The sequence below is a fragment of the Tamandua tetradactyla genome, chromosome 11, assembly GCF_023851605.1.
Source record: "Tamandua tetradactyla isolate mTamTet1 chromosome 11, mTamTet1.pri, whole genome shotgun sequence".
Classification (NCBI taxonomy): domain Eukaryota; kingdom Metazoa; phylum Chordata; class Mammalia; order Pilosa; family Myrmecophagidae; genus Tamandua; species Tamandua tetradactyla.
The window spans coordinates 88,470,708-88,492,835 of NC_135337.1; the positions used below are offsets into that span (position 1 = coordinate 88,470,708).

The 22,128-nt window shown below is 55.6% G+C and overlaps 2 protein-coding genes across 7 annotated transcripts; both read left to right on the forward strand.

Moving 5' to 3' along the window:
• Positions 1 to 5,239: 5,239 nt before the first annotated feature.
• Positions 5,240 to 17,005, forward strand: GIPC1 (GIPC PDZ domain containing family member 1). Of its 6 annotated transcripts, XM_077121583.1 has the most exons (10): positions 5,543 to 5,832; positions 5,930 to 6,053; positions 8,981 to 9,035; positions 11,440 to 11,562; positions 13,577 to 13,900; positions 14,478 to 14,663; positions 14,770 to 14,950; positions 15,650 to 15,762; positions 16,025 to 16,106; positions 16,228 to 17,005. In XM_077121583.1, the coding sequence occupies exons 5-10, from the start codon at positions 13,613 to 13,615 to the stop codon at positions 16,377 to 16,379; spliced, it is 1,002 nt and encodes a 333-aa protein (XP_076977698.1). In that variant the 5' UTR covers positions 5,543 to 5,832; positions 5,930 to 6,053; positions 8,981 to 9,035; positions 11,440 to 11,562; positions 13,577 to 13,612; the 3' UTR covers positions 16,380 to 17,005. The 6 variants fall into 6 exon arrangements, with proteins under 6 accessions (XP_076977699.1, XP_076977698.1, XP_076977697.1 ...); XM_077121584.1 differs by lacking the exons at positions 5,543 to 5,832; positions 5,930 to 6,053 and adding an exon at positions 5,240 to 5,529; XM_077121582.1 differs by lacking the exons at positions 5,543 to 5,832; positions 5,930 to 6,053 and adding an exon at positions 6,756 to 6,845.
• A 1,971-nt stretch (positions 17,006 to 18,976) lies between these two features.
• On the forward strand, positions 18,977 to 21,894 carry PTGER1 (prostaglandin E receptor 1). The gene is made up of 3 exons (XM_077119588.1): positions 18,977 to 19,020; positions 19,813 to 20,777; positions 21,409 to 21,894. Exons 2-3 carry the CDS (start codon positions 19,830 to 19,832, stop codon positions 21,673 to 21,675), a joined length of 1,215 nt encoding a protein of 404 aa, XP_076975703.1. The 5' UTR covers positions 18,977 to 19,020; positions 19,813 to 19,829; the 3' UTR covers positions 21,676 to 21,894.
• The last annotated feature ends 234 nt before the right edge of the window (positions 21,895 to 22,128 follow it).

The following is a 22,128-nucleotide window of genomic DNA, read 5'->3' on the forward strand; positions in this document are numbered from 1 at the left end:
TGGGACAGGCCGAGTGCTCAGGGCAGAGGAGAAGCTGGTTCCAGGGAGGGCAACAGCGTGATTTGCTTTCACCCAGAAGTCAGAGCTGAGCCCTGGATGGCTTGTCACCATGGGAACCCATGTAGCCATGTCACTCCAACTCAGTATGGGCATGGCCAGGCTCAAAGGGAAACACGGGAGGGTCCTTGGGAGAGGAAGGGGCTCCAAGGCCCTCTGGCCACTGTGGGGGCCCAACTGGCCGGAGCTAAGGTGAGAGTCCTGAGATGAGACTACTGATCCGGGTGGGCGAGGATAAGTTCCGTCCCAGAGGGGGCACGGAAGAGGTAGGAAACAGTCCAAGACGTGTTTTGGAAATAGAATTGGGAGGATTTGCTGACAGATAAGAGGCAGGGGTGTGGGAGAAAGCCAGGTGTCGTGGGTTGAATTGTATCCCCTAAAAAGATATTTTCAAGCCCCAACTCCCCAGTACCCTTGAATGTGGCCTCATTAGCAAATAGGGTCATTGCAGATGGAAGTGATTACATTAAAACGAGGGCAGACTGGAGCAGGGTGGGCCCTTAGCCCAATACGAAGGGGAGAAGCGACGCAGAAATACAGAGAATACAGCCGTGTGAGACAAGGCAATGCTTGGAGCAACGCATCTACAAGCCAAGGGTAGCTGGCAAGCACCAGAAGCTGGGAGAGGCTGGGAAGGATTCTCCCCTACAGGGTTTTGGAAAGAGCACGCCCCTGCTGGCCCCTGGATTTGAAACTTTGGTCTCCGGAGTAGTGAGAAAATAAGTGGCTGTAGTTTTAAGCATCCCCACCCCGCACCCCCACCACCCGCCAAGTTTGAGGTCCTTTATTACGGCACTCTCTAGAAAGCAGCATGGCCAGCACTGCTCACGAGAACTCTGTGAGCTGTGGAAGTAATTTTCAAAACAATTTTTTTTGCGGTAACATATATATGACATAAAATGTCCTATTTTAACCACTTTCAAGGATACAATTCAGTGGGACTAATTACATTCACAATGTTGTACCACCATCACCATCATCCATCGCCAAAACTCTTCCATCACCCCAGAAAGAAACTCTGAACCCATTAATTATGCACTTCCCATTGCCCAGCCCCCTCCACAGCCCAGGCATGCCTGTTTTTTTTTCCAGGCATGCCTCTTGATCAGGTAGGTGCCTTGGGAAATCCCTGACACCCTCTCAAACATTACGGACTCCCAAGCTAATAGGCCAAGCCCTTGATCTTTCTGTTTGTTTGTTTTGTTTTCTCACTTCATTGTTCTTCATTCTTTTTATGTGAAAAATTGCAGTTAAGTGCAATTTGCTCTAGTTTGATTAAAACGTTACAACAGTTACCAATTCAAAACTATTAATAGATAACTTTTCCTGAAAAATGAACTGACTGTAAGTGAATAAAAGGGAACTGTGGAGTAGCTTGTGTAGTTGAACTGATGAGTAGGAGGAAAGTGGCACAAAAAGAAGATGGCCAGGAAGTAAAGGTCAGATCACATTGGAACTCATGATCTATGGTAAGGTTTTTTTGTTTTTTTGCTTTGTTTTGTTTGTGTGTTTGTTGCATGGGCAGGCACTGGGAACTGAACCCGGGTCTCCGGCATGGCAGGTGAGAATTCTGCCACTGATATGGTAACGTTTATATTTTATTTTAAATGCAGTTGAAAATCAGTGCATATTTTAAGCAGCTCTGTGGATATGAATTATAGAGAAAAAGAACAGAAGCAGAGAGAGAGTAGTTAGTTGATAATTAGGAAACTATTGAATCCAGGTAAGAAATGATGGTAGCTTTGAATGGAGAGGTGATATAGCTAAGAGAGCAAACAGGGTTTGCTGGTAGATTTGGCTATGGGGGATGAGGAAAGGGAAGAACTTGAAAATTCCTCCAGCTTCCCAACTCCCAGTCACAAACGTACTTTCTCATCCCCCCTGTATGCAAATCAACCATGTTACCCCACTATTGTTTGATGCCACCTGCGTAAAATCAAAGGATGGCATATGTGGCCTTTCCTATCTCTCTTACCTCCTGCTCCAGCTTCTTATCTCTTATCACTTACCATTATTCCACCATAGCTTTCACTAACTTCTCTAAAAGAGATATAGATATTTTCATATTTGTATTGATTTCGTATTCGTGAGACCATTATCACACTCAACAGAATTAATAATGAATCAATATTTGATGACTTCTAATAACTAGTTCATAGCTACATTTTCACAATTGTCTCAAAATATCCTTTTACAGTTGGTTTGCAAAATACAGTTGTGAAGCCTTTGGCAAAGAAAATAACTTTAAGAGAAGATGCTGGAGTTCCAAAAGTCTGACTTTAATACAGAAACTTCCAAGCTGATGTCATGACTAATAGATTCCAGGAGATTATATGATGATGTAAGAGCTTGTTTGTTTGCTTGCTTCCTTCACCTTCACTCAAGAAAGGCTGATGGGTCAGGACCACCTCTGTCAGCTGTGAAGTCACGTGCCTGGCGTCTGTTGGTCCCTTGCTCCTGAGCTCTGTTGCCTTCAGCCTCTATGCCTGTGGGGGTTCGTCACTGTGCTTCTCCAGGGCTGGCTTTCATCTCTTAGCTTCCCTTGCTCTCTCCAGGTTCTGGCTAGCTTAGCATCTCATGGCGACATCCGCTGGGCTCCAAGCATCTCCAAAACATACGTGTCTCTGTTTCCTGAAGCAGCTGTTCTCCAAGTGTCTACATCTGCTCTCTGTTGGCTCTGAGGCTTCTATTATTTCTTCAAGCTCTTGATCTTGAAGCTTGACCTTATGAAACATTTCTGTAGTGGAGAAGCTAAGGCTGCCTATAATTACTCCTAAGAGTTACTTCCAGAAAACCTCTTTTGTTGCTCAGATGTGACCTCTCTCTCTCTGAGCCCAGCTCTGCAAGGAAAATCATCCTCGCCCTACGTGAGACATGACATCCTGGGATGAAAGTCTCCCTGACAATGTAGGACATGCCTCCCAGGGATGCGCCTGGCTCAGGCCCTGTGAGACCGACAATGCCTACCTGACCAAAAGGAGGAAAAGATACGTAACAAAATAAGGTATCCCTGGCTAAGAGATTTCAAATAGAGTCAAGGAGCTATTCTGGAGGCTGCTCTTATGTAAGCTTCAGCTAGATATTGCTAATGGCCATAGTTTGCCAAACCCCAACCAACAGTATTCCTGAAAACCCTAAAGAACACCCTGGGTTCTATCTGAGACTCTATAAAGTTTCCGTCACTAAGTTAGTTTTTCAGAAACCTAAAACCTATGGATAGTCCATAAGCCAGATAAACCCTGAAACCAGAGGTACTAGTCTCTCCAAAAACATCAGCCAGTGTATCTCCCTGCCCCGTATTGTTGACACCCCTTTTCAACATGAAGACCTTAGAATGGTCATTGCCCAAATACCCCTAAATTATATTGGGAGAAGGATCAAAGGAGAAGGAGGAGCTGTAACAGATAAGATATTTAATGAATGAGTATGACTGCTGAATCATTATATTGATATTTCTTTTAGTCTCCAGTGTCTTGGAACAGCCAGAAGGAAATACCTGAAATTGTGGAACTATAACCCATACCATACTTTGAAATCTGTTCTATAACAATTAAAATGTTCTTTGAAATCTGTTCTAGTTTGCTAGCTGCTGGAATGCAATATACCAGAAACAGAATGGCTTTTTAAAAGGGGAATTTAATGAGTTGCTAGTTTACAGTTCTAAGGCCAAGAAAATGTCCCAATTAAAATAAGTCTAAAGAAATGTCCAATCAAAGGCATCTAGGGAAAGATACCTTGGTTCAAGAAGGCCGATGAAGTTTAGGGTTTCTCTCTCAAGTGAGAAGGCACATGGCGATCACAGTCAGGGCTTCTCTCTAGCTGGAAGGGCATATGGTGAACACGGCATCATCTGCTAGCTTTCTCTCCTGGCTTCCTATTTCATGAAGCTCCCCGGGAGGCATCTTCCTTCTTCATCTTCAAAGGCCGCTGACTGGTGGACTCTCTGCTTTGTAGTGTTGCTCTCTCTGAATCTCTCTGAATCCCTTTCTCCAAAATGTTTCCTCTTTTATAGGACTCCAGTAAACCAATCAATACCCACCCAAATGGGTGGAGACATGTCGTCCCTTAATCCAGTTTAACAACCACTCTTGACTAAACCATATCAACCAGGGAGATGATCTCATTACAGTTTCAAATATACAGTATTGAATAGGGACGATTCTACCTTTATGAAATGGGACTTATATTAAAACATGGCTTTTCTTAGGGGGCATACTTCCTTTCAAACCAGCACAAAATTTATCACTTTTTTGTATATATTTTATATTTCACAATAAAAAAAGGTTAAAAAAAATTCTGGTGAGAGCTCGCTCATCAGTTTAGATCTAGTTTCACCTGTAGAGCTGTGTTCCAGTAGCTTTGATGCTTGAAGACGATTGCATAATGATATAGCTTTTACACTGTGACTGTGTGATTGTGAAACCTTGTATCTGATGCCCCTTTCATCCAGGGTCTGGACAGATGAGTAAAAAAATATGGATAAAAATAAATAAATAATGGGGCATATAAGGGGTCAAATAAATTGGGTAGATTGAAATACTAGTGGTCAATGAGAGGGAGGGGTAAGGGATAGAGGCTGCATGAGTTTTTTCTTTTTATTTATTTTTCTGGAGTGATACAAAATGTTCTAAAAATGATCATGGTGATGAATACACAACAATGGGATGATATTGTGAGCCACTGGTTGTACACCATGTATGGCCTCAATGTGTGTGAAGATTTCTCAATAAAACTAGTTTTTGTTTTTGTTTTTGTTTTTTTTTGTTTTTGTTTTTGCACGGGCAGGCACCGGGGATCCAACCCAGGTCTCCGGCATGGCAGGCAAGAACTCTGCCTGCTGAGCCACGGTGGGTCACCCAAAACTAGTTTTTAAAAGAAGTATAACATTTCCCTCAATTTCTGTACTTAATTCTATTAAAATGGGGGCCTCCTGTTCTTTTCCTTCAAGATCTCTTCTCACTTGCTCTTCAATAAATTTGGCAGATTTTTGTTCATTAAAAAAAAGGAACCCCTTTGACATCCTCCCGCCCTCTCCAAGTGTGCGCAGGAGGCAGTTCAGATGCCAGCCTCGAGCAGGGCCCTAGGCACATTCCCACTGACAGCACTGGCCCAGCCTCAGCGGGGGTGGCAGAGGTCAGCCGAGCAGGAAGGGAGGGACAATAGCTGCGCCGCGTTGCCTGGACAGTCGCCGCGTGTGCCAGCCGGGTGGGGCCAGCGGGGCAGCCCGCAGCCGCTGAGCCTGGGCCGGCTCTCTCCTTTCAATTTGCCCCACTGCAAGCCTGCGCGGCGGGCACACTGGTCGCACAGACTCAGTCATTCCGCGAGGCGCCAGCAGGCTCGCTGCAGCCACAGACTACAATTTCCAGAATGGCCGCGAACCCCTGCTCCAGCTCCAGCTGCCCGAAGAGGCAGCTTTGAACTAAAACCAGGAATTTTCACCTGACCTGGGAACCGAGCGTCCCGAAGTGCCAGGTGCTGTGTGTGTGTGTGTGTGTGTGTGTGTGTGTGTGTGTGTTTGTGTGTGTCTTTATTTCTCGGATCTGTTCCTGCTTGGTAAATCCCGGTAACAAAACAAACCTGGAGAGGATGAGATTATCTCCTGGCGCACACTACACAGTTTGCTGAGACGCTTTTCCGCACCAACTTCGGGACCAGAAGGGATAAGAGAAACAGCCCCTGCCTTCAAGGAACTCGATCAGATGGAGGAGGCAGGCCCTCCAAAGTTTACCTCCCTGAGAGGGCAGTGGCTTGGGCTGGCTAGATTCTCTGCACAAAGTAGGTGCTCGATCAATTTTGGCCAAGGGAGCCCACACCGAATAGGCTGTCTCGCTCTCGTGACCATCCGGTTGCAGCTCTTTACGTTGCCTTCCAGGCTTCTAGGATATTGCATTTATCCTTCAAGTGTGCTGTCTCTAGGCCCCATCTCCGGGCCTTTGCACAGGCTGGTTCCTTCCGTTAGGAGCTGAGTCCGCCTATCCCGGGATGTGTCTGCAGAGGTAGGTCAGCGCCTAGCACTGAGCAGCTGCATGGTAGATATTTGATGAGTGATTGAATGAATGAACGAATGAATGAATGTCTTGTCCATTGTGAAGTCCTAGGACGCCGAGACACTCAGGCCAGCTCCCCCCTCCCGCCTCCCATTCATCTCAGCTCCCCCCGCCCCCGTCCCCGCCCGCCAGTCTGGAATGAATGCATCTTTTGATTCACCCCGAGGATGGCCGCGCCAGGGCCGGTAACCGGGTTAGGGGCTGCCCTCAACACCCTCTTCCCCGCCCAGACCTCCTCTAGGGCTCGCTTTTGCGGACGTTGGGAATTCGCATCTTCTTCCCGAAATTCACCCTAGGTCACCAGACCCACGCCCGCCCCTTAACCCCCAGCCCTCCGAACACTCCAGCGGACACTGGGCGAGTAGCACGTGGTCCAGGGGCCTCAGCTGCCCATTGGCCGCTCGCCTCCTTCCCTCCCGCGATTGGCCGCCCTGCCGCGGTTACCCCCTCCGCTGCCCTGCGGTGGTACAGCCCGCCGTGGCCTAGCTGGGGGGGAATAGTCCACTGTGCCGCGCCGCAGGGGGATCGGGAAGAGCCACGCGGGGCGGAGGGATCCCTCTGGAATGCGGTCAGGCCCACCCGCCGCGGGAAGGCGCGGATTGGCCGCGAGCGCCGGACCGCAGGCGCTGATTGGCTAGGCGCGGGCGCCGGCCCCGCCCCTCCTGGCCGCTGCTGCGGGAGAGGCCCCGGCCGGAGTTTGCGGAGGGCCGAGCCCGGCGCGCTCAAGAGGCGACGGCCCAGGTGAGTGTCCCCCGCGGCAGGACGCGGACGCTCGGGGACCCCGGGGCGGACACGCGGGGTCGCGGACACGCGGGGTCCCGGCTGATCCGCTGTGCGCGGGGTGCGGTCGAGCCGGTGGACGCGGCTGGAGGTCCGGCTTGGACACGGGGATGCCCGCCGCCCCTTCCCAGGGGGGCGCCTCCCCTCCCGCTGGGGACAGTGGGCAAAGGCGTCTCCGCCGCTGGGCAGGGGTCTCCGGATGCTCCCCCTGCCCCCCTTGCACAGTCCCCATCCCCACGGGGATGGGCGCGAGTCTAATATTTCTGCCCCCTATCCGGACACCTACCGGGAACTGGCCGCGTCCGAGCCCTCCAGGGCTTGTGGGGGGCCCCGGGAGAACCAGGTCCAGATAATGGTAATGAAAAGGTGGCCCCGGCTAGGATTTGAGTGCTTCCGTGTCAGGCAATTAGCATGCATATCACTGAGTCTAAACACCTCGTGGGAACTGCTGTTACTTCTTTTAGAGGTGAGGCTGCAGACACAGAGAGGTGGAGCGACTTGCCCCAGGTCACACAGCTAGTAAGTGACTCAGCTGGGACTCGAACCCATGGCTCTGAGTCCTGAACCTCTGGACTCCATGCCCAGTAGCTCCGTGGATCAGGTGCACTGGACCAGTTGCTCTACCAGCTTACCCTTGCCCCTACCTTAACACCCCGGAGCCACACCTCCTGGGCTTTGCCTTCCCCCCAACCCTGAAGTCACCAGACACCTGTCGCTCAAACAGGAAGCTGCTCCCATGTTCCTTCTCCTCTGAACTGGAAAGGCAAAAATCAAATACCTCCTGGGTCCTGAGAAAAGAATGATATGGGGCAGGGGCAGGGGCCTGGAGTCCTAAGCCCTCTGGATTTCCCAGCCACTCTAGGCAGTCTGAGTCTAGCCCAGGCAGTAGGCGTTCTCCCTGGAAACACCCAGGAGCCGGTTTTTCAAGACTGAATCAGAGGCCTCCTGCCCTCATTCTTGCCAAAGCGCTACCCTGCTGGAAGGGGGAGCCTGGGTGTGGTGTTCTGCCCCAGCCTTGTATGAGCTGCCAGGGACCCTCTTTCCTACTTCCTGCTTGCCCCACTGCGCTTCTGTTTGGCTCTGGGGTTGCTAAGTTTCACACCCTTCCCAGGGATGCAAGGGAGGGGATGCTGCAATTCCAGCTTGTAGCTCTGTGCTGGGGGGTTGAAGTTTGTCTTCTCTGCCCTCATGATCAGATTTGAGGAGCAGTGCCAATATAACAACCCCATAGCAGGCATGTTCGGGGGCTGCTCTGAGGATAGGGGTCTCAGGACAGTAAGAACGAGGACATTCCACAAATATTTCATTCATTCCAAAAATATTTACTGAGCATCTACTAAGTGCCCAGGCCCTGTTCTTGGCATAAAGAGTGCAACAGCGATCAATCTCTGCTCTCTGGGAGCTGACATTCCAGTGGAGGGAAGCTGGCAACACAGAAGTTAACAAGTAAATAAATAAAGAAGATTTCTGCAGATTGTGATAAATGCAAAATAGAAAGGGGTGATATGATAGAGAGAAAAGAGAAAGAAAAAATCTCAAGGGAGGTGACTCTGGAGCTGAGGCCTGAATGACAAAAAAGGCACCAGCTCAGCAAAAATCCGGCAGAGGGCACAGCCCTGAGACTGGATGGAGCTTGGCGCAGCATGCCTGGGGCAGGAGATGAGTTCTACAGCAGCCTATGGTTGAAGGAATTTGGAGTTTTTCCGCTGTAAGATGGGGAACCATTGAAAGGTTGGAGGCAGGGGAGTGGTGCAATCTGGTTTACATTTTAAAATAGAGACAGCGTTAAATAACGGCTCAAGCATGGAAGACAAGCGTTCTGTCAGGACAACATGTAATTAAGTGCATTGGCTTAAGTCTCTGGACCACAGGGGTGGTTCCAGCAGGCTGGGACAAACCAGGGTGGCTGCCTGGAGGAGATGGTGTGGAGTTGGCTTTATCAGGCTGAAAGGACTGGGATGTACCTTGGCAGAATGGGGAAGGGGAAAACAATATTAATAGCAGTAATAATAACAGCTTCCTAAAGTGTGTGTCAGAGCAGAAAGTTAGTTATATGCATAATCTCCCTAAGAGATGGGAATTCTGCCTTTTTTCAGATGAGGGAACTGAGGCCTCGTGAAGTGAATTGACTTGCCCACAGTCACACAACTGGTAAGTGGCAGGGGTGGGATTCAAACCCAGGCCACACTGCCTTTCTGGGCCTGGAAGGCAAATTCATTAAGCATCCTCACCACCATTAGTCCCAGTTTGCAGGTGAGGACCCAGAAGCTGGCCTGAACTGGGGCAGTGAGTTGTGAGGTAGGAGAGAGAACAACAGAGAGGTTAAGATACCTGCTCAGGGAAAGGGGGAAAATTCAACTTCCCCAAGTGGAGAATTCTTGATATTCTCACAAGCTGTGGGGACAACCAAAGTAATAGGCTGAGCCCCCAATCTTGGGGTTTGCTCATATGAGCAAACTTAATCCCACAAAGGATAGGCTAAGCCTACTTAAAATTAGGCTTAAGCGTCACCCCCAAGAAAACCTCTTTTGTTGCTCAGATGTGGCCTCTCTCTCCAGCCAACACGACAAGCAAACTCACCGCCCTTCCCCTCTCTATGTGGGACATGACTCCCAGGGGTGTGGACCTTCCTGGCAACGTCAGACAGAAATCCTAGAATGAGCTGAGACTCAGCATCAAGGGATTGAGAAAACCTTCTTGACCAAAAGGGGGAAGAATAAAATAAACAAAATAAAGTGTCAATGGCTGAGAGATTCCAAACAGAGTCGAGAGGTTATCCTGGAGGTTATTCTTATGCATTAAATAGATACCACCTTGTTAGTCAAGATGTAATGGAGAGGCTGGAGGGAACTGCCTGAAAATGTAGAGCTGTGTTCCAGTAGCCATGTTTCTTGAAGATGATTGTATAATGATATAGCTTTCACAGTGTGACTGTGTGATTATGAAAACCTTGTGTCTGATGATCCTTTTATCTACCTTATCAACAGACAAGTAAAATATATGGAATAAAAATAAGTAATAGGGGGAATAAATGTTAAAATAAATTTAATAGATTGAAATGCTAGTGATAGATGAAGGGGAGGGGTAAGGGTATGGTATGTATGAATTTTTTTCTGTTGTCTTTTTATTTCTTTTTCTGAATTGATGCAAATGTTCTAAGAAATGATCATGATAATGAATATGCAACTATGTGATAATATTGTGAATTACTGATTATATATGTAAAAAGAAAAAAAGATACCTGCTCAGGGTCACACAGCTAGTAAGAAACAAAGCCAGGTTCCATACCCATTTTCTTAGAATTCCTATCTCCTGGGGCAATTCAGGAGGATTTGAAGGATTCACTATCTCCTCGATAGTGGGGGCAGAGGGAGGGTCAGGGGAGAAATGACGTTTTTCTTTTTAGCAACACTGAGTGTAATAAAATAACTTGAAGGAGCAGAACTGATTTGTTCATTCAAAATTTATTTCTTGTCAAGTATTCAGTGAGTGTCTATGTGTGCCAAATCTTGTGATGGGTGCTATAGATAGAGAGATGAGGGAAAGATAAAAGACTCCTATCCACAATATATAAAGAGTTCCCACTAATCAATAAGAAAACAAACAAACAAAAAACAGACTATGCAACTAAAAACCGGGCAAAATCAGGGGAGTCAGATTCTTACATGATATCTCAAAACTCTGGGAATCAGTCTTCCAGCAAACAAGTTAGAAGCTGCATGATTTTTTGTGATCTAGCCTTGGAAGTTCTGTAGCATGGTTTCTACTATATTCTATTGGTCAAAGCAGCCGAAGCACACTTAGATTCAAAGGGAGGGGACGCAGACCTCTCCTTTCAAGGGGAACCTTCTCAAAGTGTATTTTCAGATATGTTTAAAAAACAAAACAAACAAAATGGGCAAAAGACTTAAACAGGACATTCACAACAGGGCACATCCAAATGGCTAATAGATATGTCAGAAGGTCTTCAGTATCATCGAGTTCAGGAAAGTGAAAAATGAAGCCATAATGAAAGGTGAAGGAGATGCTTTGCCTACCCTCAAGGAGCTGACTGGCTGGGTGACACACCTCCTGTGTGCCCACCACTGTGCTGGGAAATGAGGAGGGGAACCACAGTAGTGGGGCTTGGTATTTTGTAGGGGAAACAAGACCCTCTTGGGGACAAGGACCATACTCTTTGCCCCTTTGTCTTCCCAGAGTGGGGCACAGGCACGGATGGGCTAGTGAGTCTTAGGATCATTCATTCATTCAGGCAACAAATCTTTATTCATTTCCTACCACGTGTGTTGGCACTGTTCTATGCAAGAAGGATATAGGGACGTATACGACAAATAATAAAATAGGCCTGTGAATATTGGTGGGAACAGCACGTGCAAAGGCCCTGAGGCTGGAGCATGCCTGGGACGTTGCGAGGAGGCAAGTAGGAGGAGGTCAGTGCACAAGTCGCGCAGGGCCTTGTGGGCTGCAGGGAGGATGTTGGCTTTTCTTCCAGGTCAGGGGGTTCCCTTGGGGGGTTCAAGCAGAGGGTAGATGTGACATGACTTATGTTTTACAGGATCGCTCTGGCTGCTGTGTTGACAGGAGACTGTGGGGGCAAGGGCAGAAGCTGGTGACCAGGAAGAGGTGGGGGGCAAGGACGGAAGCTGGTGACCAGGAAGAAGTGACTGCATTAGTCTCGGTGAGTGATGACGGGGCTGGGCCAGGGCAGGATCAAAGGAAGTTTTAGGGAATGATTGAATTCATGCATGTGTGAAGATGGGTACAGCCAACCAGGCTCCACTGAATCCAGGACAGCCCCCTGGAAGAGGCATTCTGAAGGGAGGGAGCAGGAAGTCCCACTTATAGAGAAGGGTAGAACTTGATATGATTTGTTCTTTACCATGACCCCTTTATAGACTGGGCAACTGTGGCCCAGGAAGGTTGAGTTGCTTCGAGGACAGATTTGGGGTTATGAGCTTAAACTTGGAGTTGAACACACCAGGGTGGGGGTGGGGTGACCAGGCTCTGTGACTTTGGACATGTGACTTAAAAATGAAACCTAAACTCTTCACCCCAATCTATTAGGCCCCCACATAACCTGCCCCATCCTCTCCCTGACCTCATCTCCTCTTCCTCTCCCCCTTGCTCATTCCTTCCACCCATACTGGTCCCTTCATTGATCTGTGAGTCCCAAGGGAACCTGGAAACACTCAAGTCAGACCCCATACTGCCTTTTCCCAGAACCCTCCATGGCTCCCACCTTACTCAGAGCCAGAGCCCTCCCCATGATTGGCCCTGTCACCTCCCTGCCCTCACTTCCTTCACTTGCCCCTTGGCTCACTCTGCTCCAGCCACCCTGGCCAACCTTTCTGTTCCTCGAAACATGCCAAGGACATTCCCACCTCAGGGCTATTGCACTGGCTCTTGCCTCTGCCTGCAATGCGTTTGTCCCAGTTCCTTGCATGGATGCTACCTCCTGTGACTTGGGTGTCAGGTCCAGCTCTGCTTCCTCAGATCCAGAGAGAGGCCCTCCTGACCGCCTCATCTAAAGAACTGATCTTGTCTTAGTCTCTTCAGAGCACTAGTAGGAATTATATTAGACCTTGACACTTTGGCCTCTACACTGCCTGTTTCCCATATGGGCTATACGCTTCTGAATAGCATGGACAGAGCCCCAGGTAGCCGAAACAGTACCTGTGCAGTAAATTAGGAAAAGGCTCCCTTCCTCCTGCTGGACACACCCCCACACCACGATGAGCCTGAATTTCATTCGCACTGGCCACCTTGGGCTGGTGCTTTTGCACAGTGAACAACCTGTGCAACTACATATAGCGGCCCTCGACAGAGAGACCTTGCTTGTCTTATCGAAGGCAGTACTCCCAGCATCTAAAATGGTGTCTGGAATAAAGCGCACAATGAATGTTTGTTTGGAAGGAGAGAGAGAGAAAGAAACGGAGGGCAGAAGGGCAGTGGGGAGAGGGGCCGGTAAAGAATAATGGAGGAAAGGAAGAGTTTATCAGTCGACACAGGTTTTGCTGTGGTGACAAACAACCCCAAAATCTTAGTGACTGAACACAGCAAAGGTTTATGTCCCATTCCTGCCCTGTGTCCATTGCAGCCTAATGGGAGACTCCATTCATCATAGTCACTGCTCCATAGTCTGTTGGGACAGCCACCATACCAAATGTGGCTGGTCACCCTGCTTGAGAAACATAAGCGTTCTCAAGGTCTCGCACCTGCAATTAAATGCTTCAGCCCAGAAGCACCTGCATCACTTCCTCTCTCAACCCCTTAGCCAGAACTAGTCACGCACCTACCCAGGCACAAAGGGTCAACAAATACTATCTGCCCATGGACTTAGAGGAAAGAGAATCAGAAATACTAAGGACAAAGCACAGATGACTGCAGCCTATCAAAAGAGAGAAAGAGAAATGTCACCTCTTTGAGCCTCCATTTCCTCATCTGTAAAATGGGCATAGCCAGCACTCCCCACAGCCTAATATGGCCCCAACATGATGTTTTGTGGAAGGAGAATTACATGAGCTACCAGAGTAGTTAGCACGGGATTGTAATAAACATCAGCTGCTGTTCTGACCGCTGAGCGACTGCCAGGGGCACAGTTGGAACCAAGGCCAGTCTGCTCACCCAGCACATCCTGGGGCCCGGCTGGAGCTGGTAGCCCAGGCCCTGAACCCACCTTCCTGCCCCCACAGATCTTCCTGGGGGCGCCTCCACGCTTCTCACTGCTCATGCCGCTGGGACTGGGGCGGCGGAAAAAGGCCCCGCCTCTCGTGGAAAATGAGGAGGCTGAGCCAGGCCGTGGCGGGCTGGGCGTGGGGGAGCCGGGGCCCCTGGGTGGGGGTGGGGCAGGGGCACCCCAAATGGGCTTGCCCCCTCCTCCCCCGGCCCTGCGGCCCCGCCTCGTGTTCCACACCCAGCTGGCCCACGGCAGCCCCACTGGCCGCATCGAGGGCTTCACCAACGTCAAGGAGCTGTACGGCAAGATTGCCGAGGCCTTTCGCCTGCCGGCTGCCGAGGTAACCCCCAAGGGAGCTTGGATGGAGCCCAGAGGCTGAGCTCCCATCAGGCACTGGGAGGCCTGGGCCCCAGTGGATTGTGGGGGGGTTGATGGCCAGGACTGGATGCTGAGCTCCCATCAGGCACTGGGAGGCCTGGGCCCCAGTGGATTGTTGTTGCGGGGGGGAGGTTGATGGCCAGGGCAGGATGCTGAGCTCCCTTCAGGCACTGGGAGGCCTAGGCCCCAGTGGATTGTGGGCATGGGTGTCCACAGCTGGACCCTGAGCTCCCATCAGGCAGTGGGAGGCCCAGACCCCAGTGGACTGTAGGATGAAGGTCGGCTATGAGCTGCACTCCTCCATCATGCACTGGGAGAGCTGAGCCCAAGGGCTATGGGTGATGAAGGGAGAGGCAGTAGGGAGAGTGGGTGAGCAGGAAGCAGGAACATGAGCCTCAGGCCGGCAGAGTCGACCTCCTGGTGGACTGAGGGTGCCTGCCCCCACCCCAGGCCCTTCCCTGCTCTCCCCACCCAATCCCCCAGCCGGAAGGGGTCCCGGAGGGAGGAGATGAGGGCTGAGCATTACCCGGCCCCTGCAGGTGATGTTCTGCACGCTCAACACCCACAAAGTGGACATGGACAAGCTCCTGGGGGGACAGATTGGGCTGGAGGACTTCATCTTCGCCCATGTCAAGGGACAGCGCAAGGAGGTGGAGGTGTTTAAGGCGGAGGAGGCGCTGGGGCTCACCATCACAGACAACGGCGCCGGCTACGCCTTCATAAAGGTGGTTCCCAGGGGTCGGGGCATGCGGCGTCCGGGGTTCCCCAGGGTGGGATTGGGGGGCGAGGGATTGAGGCCGCAGGGAATGACCTGGCCTCCACACCCCCTAGCGCATCAAGGAAGGCAGCGTGATCGACCACCTGCAGGTCATCAGCGTGGGCGACATGATCGAGGCCATCAACGGGCAGAGCCTGCTGGGCTGCCGGCATTACGAGGTGGCCCGGCTGCTCAAGGAGCTGCCCCGCGGCCGCGCCTTCACACTGAAACTCACCGAGCCCCGCAAAGCCTTCGGTGAGGGGCCGCGAAGGGAGAAGCCCCCGGTGCGATGGCCCGGCTGCAGTGCCGGGAGCCGCCAGAGGGGGGCATCCGAGCGCCGCCGGCTCCGGAGGAGGGAAGGGGAGAGGCCGCCCTGCCCAGGGGTGGAAGCTGGCGCTCAGCCCAGCCGGAGGGGAGGAGCGGGGCTAGGAGCGGGGCTAGGGGCGGGGGCAAGGAGGAAGCTGCCCCCACACCCACCTTCCAGGAGCCATCAGCCCAGCCAAGCGCCCCCAACCCTGGCAAGGCCAGAGGAGCCAGGCTTGGCTGCCCCGTGCCAGCCCCCCACTTTTCAGTCTGGCCTCAGTAACTCTCAGGAATGGGCCCGAGGCCACTGCCTTGTGGGTGGGGGACTCTCAAGCACCCGATCCACACTCCCACCACCCCAGCAGGCAGGGTTGATGGTGGCTCAGCCGCCATTCCCCCCTCGGCTGGGGACCCAGGCCCTGGCCGGAAGTGGCTCCCTCCAGCCCTTCCCATTCCCAGACCCTGGCAGCTCGGCCTACACTCATGCCAAGCCCAAGTCAGGAATCCTGACCTCCTAGGGTCACCTTGGCCCCCATCCCATCCTCCGGAGTGTGGCAGCCTGCAGGGAGACTGGGGAGTGGAAAGCCAGGACTCCTGGGTTCCTGCTCGCAGCATATCTCCGCCCTTACCCCGCTCCCTGCCTCCCCCCAGACATGATCAGCCAGCGTTCCGGAGCTGGCCACCCTGGCACTGGTTCCCAGCTGGGTACTGGTCGAGGGACCCTCCGCCTGCGCTCCCGGGGCCCGGCCACTGTGGAGGACCTGGTGAGTGTGCCTGCCGGGCCCCAGCCCCCCTTTGCTGCAAGCTTACAGCACCACAGCCGCCCCTGTCAGATAGCTCTGTGACCTCGGGCAAGCAGGCCTCAGTTTCCCCATCTGTAAAATGGGGTTGCTCAGGCCAATACCTTCCACTCGGGGTTGGAAGGATGCAACGACATGGATTAAAAAGAGCCCCTGACACCTGGAAAATGCAATTACTATCATCCGCATGTTGATATGACAGCACCCCTCCCTCCCCTCCTCCCAGCCCTCAGCCTTCGAGGAAAAGGCCATTGAGAAGGTGGATGATCTGTTGGAAAGTTACATGGGCATCAGGGACACGGAGTTGGGTGAGTTGGGGCCCCTACAGGGGGTGGGGGCTGGTGGGGCTCTGGACCCCATGCAGGCTGGGTCTCCGCTGGCTCCCTTTCCCCCTTGGGCCATCTGGGCCTCCATTCTGCCCACCCCCAGCGGCCACCATGGTGGAGTTAGGAAAAGACAAAAGGAACCCAGACGAGCTGGCAGAGGCCCTGGACGAGGGGCTCGGTGACTTCGCCTTCCCAGACGAGTTCGTCTTTGACGTCTGGGGCGCCATTGGGGACGCCAAGGTCGGCCGCTACTAGGCACACGAGGAGTCGGCGAGGACTGGGGCGCGGCCTGGTGGGGGGCCCCAGAGGGAGCACCACACCCTGAACCCCCTCATCCGGCAGCGTGAGGGCCGTGCAGGCGGAGGTGGGCCAGGCCCTGCCCCACGCCATTCGGTACCACCCCCTCCCCGTTTCCCAGCCTGGTTGGGATCCCCAGGCTCCCCCCACACACACATCCTGCTCCCCACCTACCTCAGCCTGATCAGACACCGGGAGGAACCAGCCAAATTGGACGGCACGCCCCCCCGCCCCCCGCCCCCAACACTTTCCACATCAGCTGCCAAACTGGCCCCTCTGTCTCCCTGGGGCCGCGAGTTCTGTTTGGGGGTTGTGAACTCCCTAATTTCCCGATGCAGGGAATGCAGAAGGGGGGGGTGTCTCCCCTCAGCAAATGCAGTAATATCTTCACTCCCCCCAGAGGAGCCCCCTGGAGTCTGTTACCGTCACATTGGAAACAAATCTGCTGTGAACCCCCCGCACCCCTCCCCTGTTTCTCCCTCCCCCCCCCCAGATCCTCCCAGACGGACGGGGGCGGGAGGGACAAAGGTGGCGGGGAGGGTTGTATCAGGATTTGCTGTCTTGAACATAAAGAATCTATCTGCCGTTGGCCCCGTGTGGTTTCAGGGTGGGAGAGGGGGGTGGGCTGGGGCTGGGAAAGAACGCAGCAGCTGAAATCCATCCGCTTCAGGCTCCAAATTAAATTAAGAGCCGGCCGGGCTGCCCCCCCCGCCACCGCGCAGCCTCATGAGCTCTTGGCTGCAGGCCGCAAGGCTTCCAGGCAAGGCGCGGGCTCCGTGGCCTACTGAGGGTTCAAATCCCGCCAGTGCCAACAGGAAGGCGCCCCTCCCCCAGGGTTGGGGGGGTACCGGGCTCACGATGCTGCCCCACCCCTACTCCAGTGGATTTGTGGATGGGCAGGGTCTCTGGAGCCAAGGGCTGGGGGTGAGGCAGAGTGGGACCCCAGTGGGACTTGCAGAGGAAGGCAGAGGACTGAAGAAGGGGTTGTAGGCCAGAGGTCTTTGCAGGAGTGTCTGGGGGCGAGCCCAGAGGCTGCTCCCAACTTACAAAGGTGTGGTGGGTGGTACCGATTGGAGTAGGGCATCATACCAGGGGATCCAGGGAGATGGGCAATGAGGGTCTGCATGTAGGCCTGCAGGTGTGGGGTAGGCCAGGTGGGCTGGTAGTGTTGGGTTCCGGCATCTGCAGGCACGTGTGGTTTCTCATGTGACCTTTGGGTATTTGTGCCAATAAGACACCTCGGGGCCAAGGGGTGCGGTTGTGTGTATGTCTCAGGAGTGTCTGTCCTTACGGCTGCGGGGTGTCCCAGGGCATCCACGGGTATGCCCGGCAGAGTCTGGCGGTGTGGACTGGCAGTGTAGCTGCATCATGGGGCCGCGGGCGTGCTGAGAATAGCTGTTGCTGTTTCCGGGGAGCAGATTTGACCAGCTAGGTGTCCATGTGTTCAGGGCTGTATCGGTTATGTCTTGGGGTGTCCCTGGGGGGGAGGGCTAGGGGTGTCTCTGAGTGATATGGTGAGTGACCAGGGACTCTCAGTGGTAAGAGGTACAATCATGTGTCTTGGGGTGCGCGTGGACACTTTCCCAGCACTAAGAGTCATGAGGATCCCGGTCTCAGAGGGCTATGTTTCAGGGTGTCGAGGGAAGTGGGGTGTCTAAGCCTAATGTTAGCTGTGTCTCCAGTGCTGGGGATAAGACTGTTGGGGTACCTCCAAGGGCTTCACCCCAAGACACTGGAGGATGTGGCTGCTGGTACACCGGGGCCAGGTGTGACTGCAGCTGGGTGTCGGGCTGCAAGAGGTGTGAGTGTGCGACTTAGGGTGTGAGACTCTCGTCCTAGTCCGGGCCAAGGTGCTGGGGGAAGAGTCCCCAATAGCCAGGCTTCCTGCTTTCCCTGTCCCTCTCCGGCCTCCCTCCCTCCCATGACTCGCCCTGGCCCTGGTCTGGGCTTAAGCCCCTGTATAAATAGTGGGCGGATCCCCTGGTCCAGCCAGGCCCGACACAAGCTGGCCCAGCCCACACCCCAACCCAGGCACTGCCCACCACCCACCCTGCCATCCACAGCCTTCAGCATGGCAGGGGTGGTGGTGGCTGCTGTCTGTGCGCAGGGTGAGGCCCCCAACCTGGGAGCCTGGATGGGTGCAGCGGCACCCCCTGCAGCCGCCCTGGACCGCCCTGGGGCGACGCTCACATTTTCCAGTGTTTAGATTTTATCCACTTTATTAATGAGGCAGGCGAGAAGCCCAGGCCTGGGAGGGGGGAAGGGGGCTGCTCCCGCCCTGCTGGGGAAAAGAGGGTCACAGGGGGTGCTGGCCACCCCCTGGTGCCTCCCAACCTATGGCGGGGGGAGCTGGGGTCCAGAGTGGCCCCCATCCACTGCCAGGAATTGGGAAAGGGGTTCTCCTGCCACCCTGATCCCCCAGCAGGCGCGCGCGGTGGAGAGGTCCCTGGAGGCCAGCGGGGGCGGGCGGGAGGAGGCAGGGAGCCCGGGAGCCGCCCCTGGAGGAGGGACAGGAGCAGCCTGCCGGTCAGCCAGGGCACAGCGGGCAGCAGGGGCCGAGCGGCAGGCAATGGGGACTCGCGGATCCAGGCAGCGCTGGGTAAGAAGGCCAGGGGCGCGGTGGTCTCTGGGGAGGCTGGAAGGATGGGCTATGACTACACCATCTGTCCATCCTGGATACCTCGGCTCTCAGCCCTGTCTATCCCTATCAGTCTTACCATCTGTCCCTCCTCCCTTGCCACCTGACCTAGCAGGCGACTCCCCTCTCAGCTCCAGACACCAGGGTAGGGGGCATGGATGGTCCTGGGTGGGTCTTCGGGCCTCCAAGGCAGGTATGTGGGAAGGGTGGGCGTGGGGCCGTGGGGAACTGGGGGGCCCCAGGGTGAGGCAGCAGTGGTCAGGGGGGAAGGGCCCAGGTGAGAAAGAGCAATGGTGCTCAGAGAGGGAGCTGTGGGGAAGGGGTGAGTTTGGGGGTGGGGGGGGCAGACGAGGCTGTGGGAGTGGGCAGGGGGCCTTGGGGAGAGGGATGAGGTTGGGAGAGGTATGAGGCCGAGGACAGCCATTTGCCCACGGTGGTAAAGACGGGGCCGTGAGGTCCCCTGGGCCCTTGGGATGAGAAATTGAACTGTGGGTGTGAGATGGGGCTATGGGGCAGGGATTTGACAAGTATAAAAACGGGGAGCGCTGAGGCAGAGAGAGTCAGCCCTGAGGAGGATATGGAATGGTGAGAGGTGAAAAAGAAAGGGGTGAACCACCCGGCAGCAAGCCAGCCGGACACGGCCACAGGTTCACATGGGCCCCACTGGACAGGGAAGGGATCTCTGAGTGGCCCCGCCTGCGAGGCAGCCTTACACCCCCGCCAGCCGCACCTTGCCCTCCTCTCTCCTCCCAGCCTCCCCGGCACCTGACATGAGCCCGTGCGGGCCCCTCAACCGGAGCTTGGCCATCGAGGCGACCACGTGGGCAGCGGCCGGGGCCCCAAACACGTCGGCCGGACCCACGTCGGGCGGGTCGCCGGCGCTGCCCATCTTCTCCATGACGCTGGGCGCCGTCTCCAACGTGCTGGCGCTGGCACTGCTGGCGCAGGCCGCGGGCCGCCTGCGGCGCCGCCGCTCGGCCGCCACCTTCCTGCTGTTCCTCGCCAGCCTCCTGGCCACTGACCTGGCGGGCCACGTGATCCCGGGGGCGCTGGTGCTGCGCCTCTACGCGGCGGGGCGCGCGCCGACCGGCGGCGCCTGCCACTTCCTGGGCGGCTGCATGGTCTTCTTCGGCCTGTGCCCGCTGCTCCTGGGCTGCGGCATGGCCGTGGAGCGCTGGGTGGGCGTCACGCGGCCGCTGCTACACGCGGCGCGCGTCTCCACCGCCCGCGCGCGCCTGGCGCTGGCCGCGCTGGCCGCCGTGGCCTTGGCCGTGGCGCTGCTGCCCCTGGCGCGCGTGGGCCGCTACGAGCTGCAGTACCCCGGCACCTGGTGCTTCATCGGCCTGGGCCCGGCGGGCGGCTGGCGCCAGGCGCTGCTCGCCGGCCTCTTCGCCGGCCTTGGCCTGGCCGCGCTGCTCGCCGCGCTCGTATGCAACACGCTCAGCGGCCTGGCCCTGCTGCGCGCCCGCTGGCGCCGCCGTTCTCTCTGGCGCCCTCGGGTCGCGGGCACCGACAGCGGCCGAGGGCGCCGCCGCGACCGCTGGGGCACGCGCTCGGCCTCCGCCTCGTCCGCCTCGTCGCTGGCTTCGGCCGCCGTGGTCCCGGGCGGCTCCCCCGGCGGCGGCTCGCTGCGTGGAGCCCGCACCCACGACGTGGAGATGGTGGGCCAGCTGGTGGGCATCATGGCGGTGTCGTGCGTCTGCTGGAGCCCGCTGCTGGTGAGGGGCGGGACGGGCGTGCGGTCCGAGACCCGGGCACCTGGCACGCGCTCTACAGCCACGCACCTTCCCGCACCCTCCCGCACCCTCCTTCCCAGCCTCGCACTGTCCTCCTGCCCGGGATATCTGAAGCCTCTCCCTTACCCCGCCAGGGCCCTGCACTCTCGAGGCCACACTCTTCCTGCGAGGGGAGCCCGCCTTTTGCCCTCGCTCTCTGACTCCCACCCCTTCTCACAGTCTCCTTCTTGGGGTCCTCGGAGCCCACCAGAACCCGCTTCTCCAGCCACTTCTCTCTAGACGCGGACTCACCTTCCTTCCTACCCATATAACTGGAATCTCTCCCACTATTGCAGCTGCCCCGACTCACCCCGGGTCTCTCTCCCTACCCCGCCTCTTCACTCCTCCTTTCATAGCTCCTACCCCCGGAGACCCCCATTTGCCCTCCCCTATGCTGCCCCTACCCCTCACTCGCCCTTTCAGTGCCCAACCTTCCAGTCACGCGCTCTTCCCCTGCCCCCCACTCCCGTGACCCCAGCCTCGCTGCACGCTCCAGCTAGCTTCTCCCAACAGCTCCGTTCTCTCTCACGTCCCCGGCCCTCCTGGCCTTGCCCTTACACCTGCTTCTCCGCAGGTGTTGGTGGTGTTGGCCCTTGGGGGCTGGGGCTCCAGTTCACTGCAGCAGCCGCTGTTTCTGGCCGTCCGCCTCGCTTCCTGGAACCAGATCCTGGACCCCTGGGTGTACATCCTGCTGCGCCAGGCCGTGCTGCGCCAGCTGCTTCGTTTCCTGCCCCCAAGGGCCCGCGCCAAGGGCGCTCCCCCGGGGTTGGGCCTGACCCGGAGCGCCTGGGAAGCCAGCTCGTTGCGCAGCTCCCGGCACAGTGGCCTCGGCCACTTTTAGGCGCGTCCGTAGGCCCAAGGGCTAAGCCGGTCATCCCGGGCTGGGCCTGGGTCCAAGGCGCGGAGCCTTTGGAGGCTAAAATCACTTTTCCGACCAGCCCAAGGGCGGGGTGTCCCCTCGGGGCTGCCGCGCCTCTCGCGGCCTCGCGGGGGCGGCAGAAGCGCCGCGCGCGCCGTCCGGGAGGATGCAGTTCCGGAACTGGACACGCGGGGGCGCGGAGACACCATTCTACAGGCGGCAGGACCCCTCCCGCGGAGCCCGAGCCGCTGGAGCATGCGCACGCCGCCGCCGCCGCCCGGGGCCGAGGCGCCCCTGCGCTCACAGCGGGGGATTGGGGGGCGCTTCTCACCCGCCCTGCGCCGGGACGGACGCCCCGCAACCATCCTCATCACAACCCTGAGCTCCCCCAACACCGCCCCCACGCCCTAACCTCAAATCAAGCCCATCACTGCC

Bases quoted from the DNA above. Each gene is read 5' to 3' on its own strand.
- PTGER1 (XM_077119588.1), top strand. From the start codon at position 19,830: ATGAGCCCGTGCGGGCCCCTCAACCGGAGCTTGGCCATCGAGGCGACC. The intron at 20,778-21,408 runs GTGAGGGGCGGG...GCTTCTCCGCAG, and splicing joins TCTGCTGGAGCCCGCTGCTG to GTGTTGGTGGTGTTGGCCCT.
- GIPC1 (XM_077121584.1), top strand. From the start codon at position 13,613: ATGCCGCTGGGACTGGGGCGGCGGAAAAAGGCCCCGCCTCTCGTGGAA. The intron at 13,901-14,477 runs GTAACCCCCAAG...CGGCCCCTGCAG, and splicing joins TTCGCCTGCCGGCTGCCGAG to GTGATGTTCTGCACGCTCAA. The intron at 14,951-15,649 runs GTGAGGGGCCGC...GCCTCCCCCCAG, and splicing joins CGAGCCCCGCAAAGCCTTCG to ACATGATCAGCCAGCGTTCC.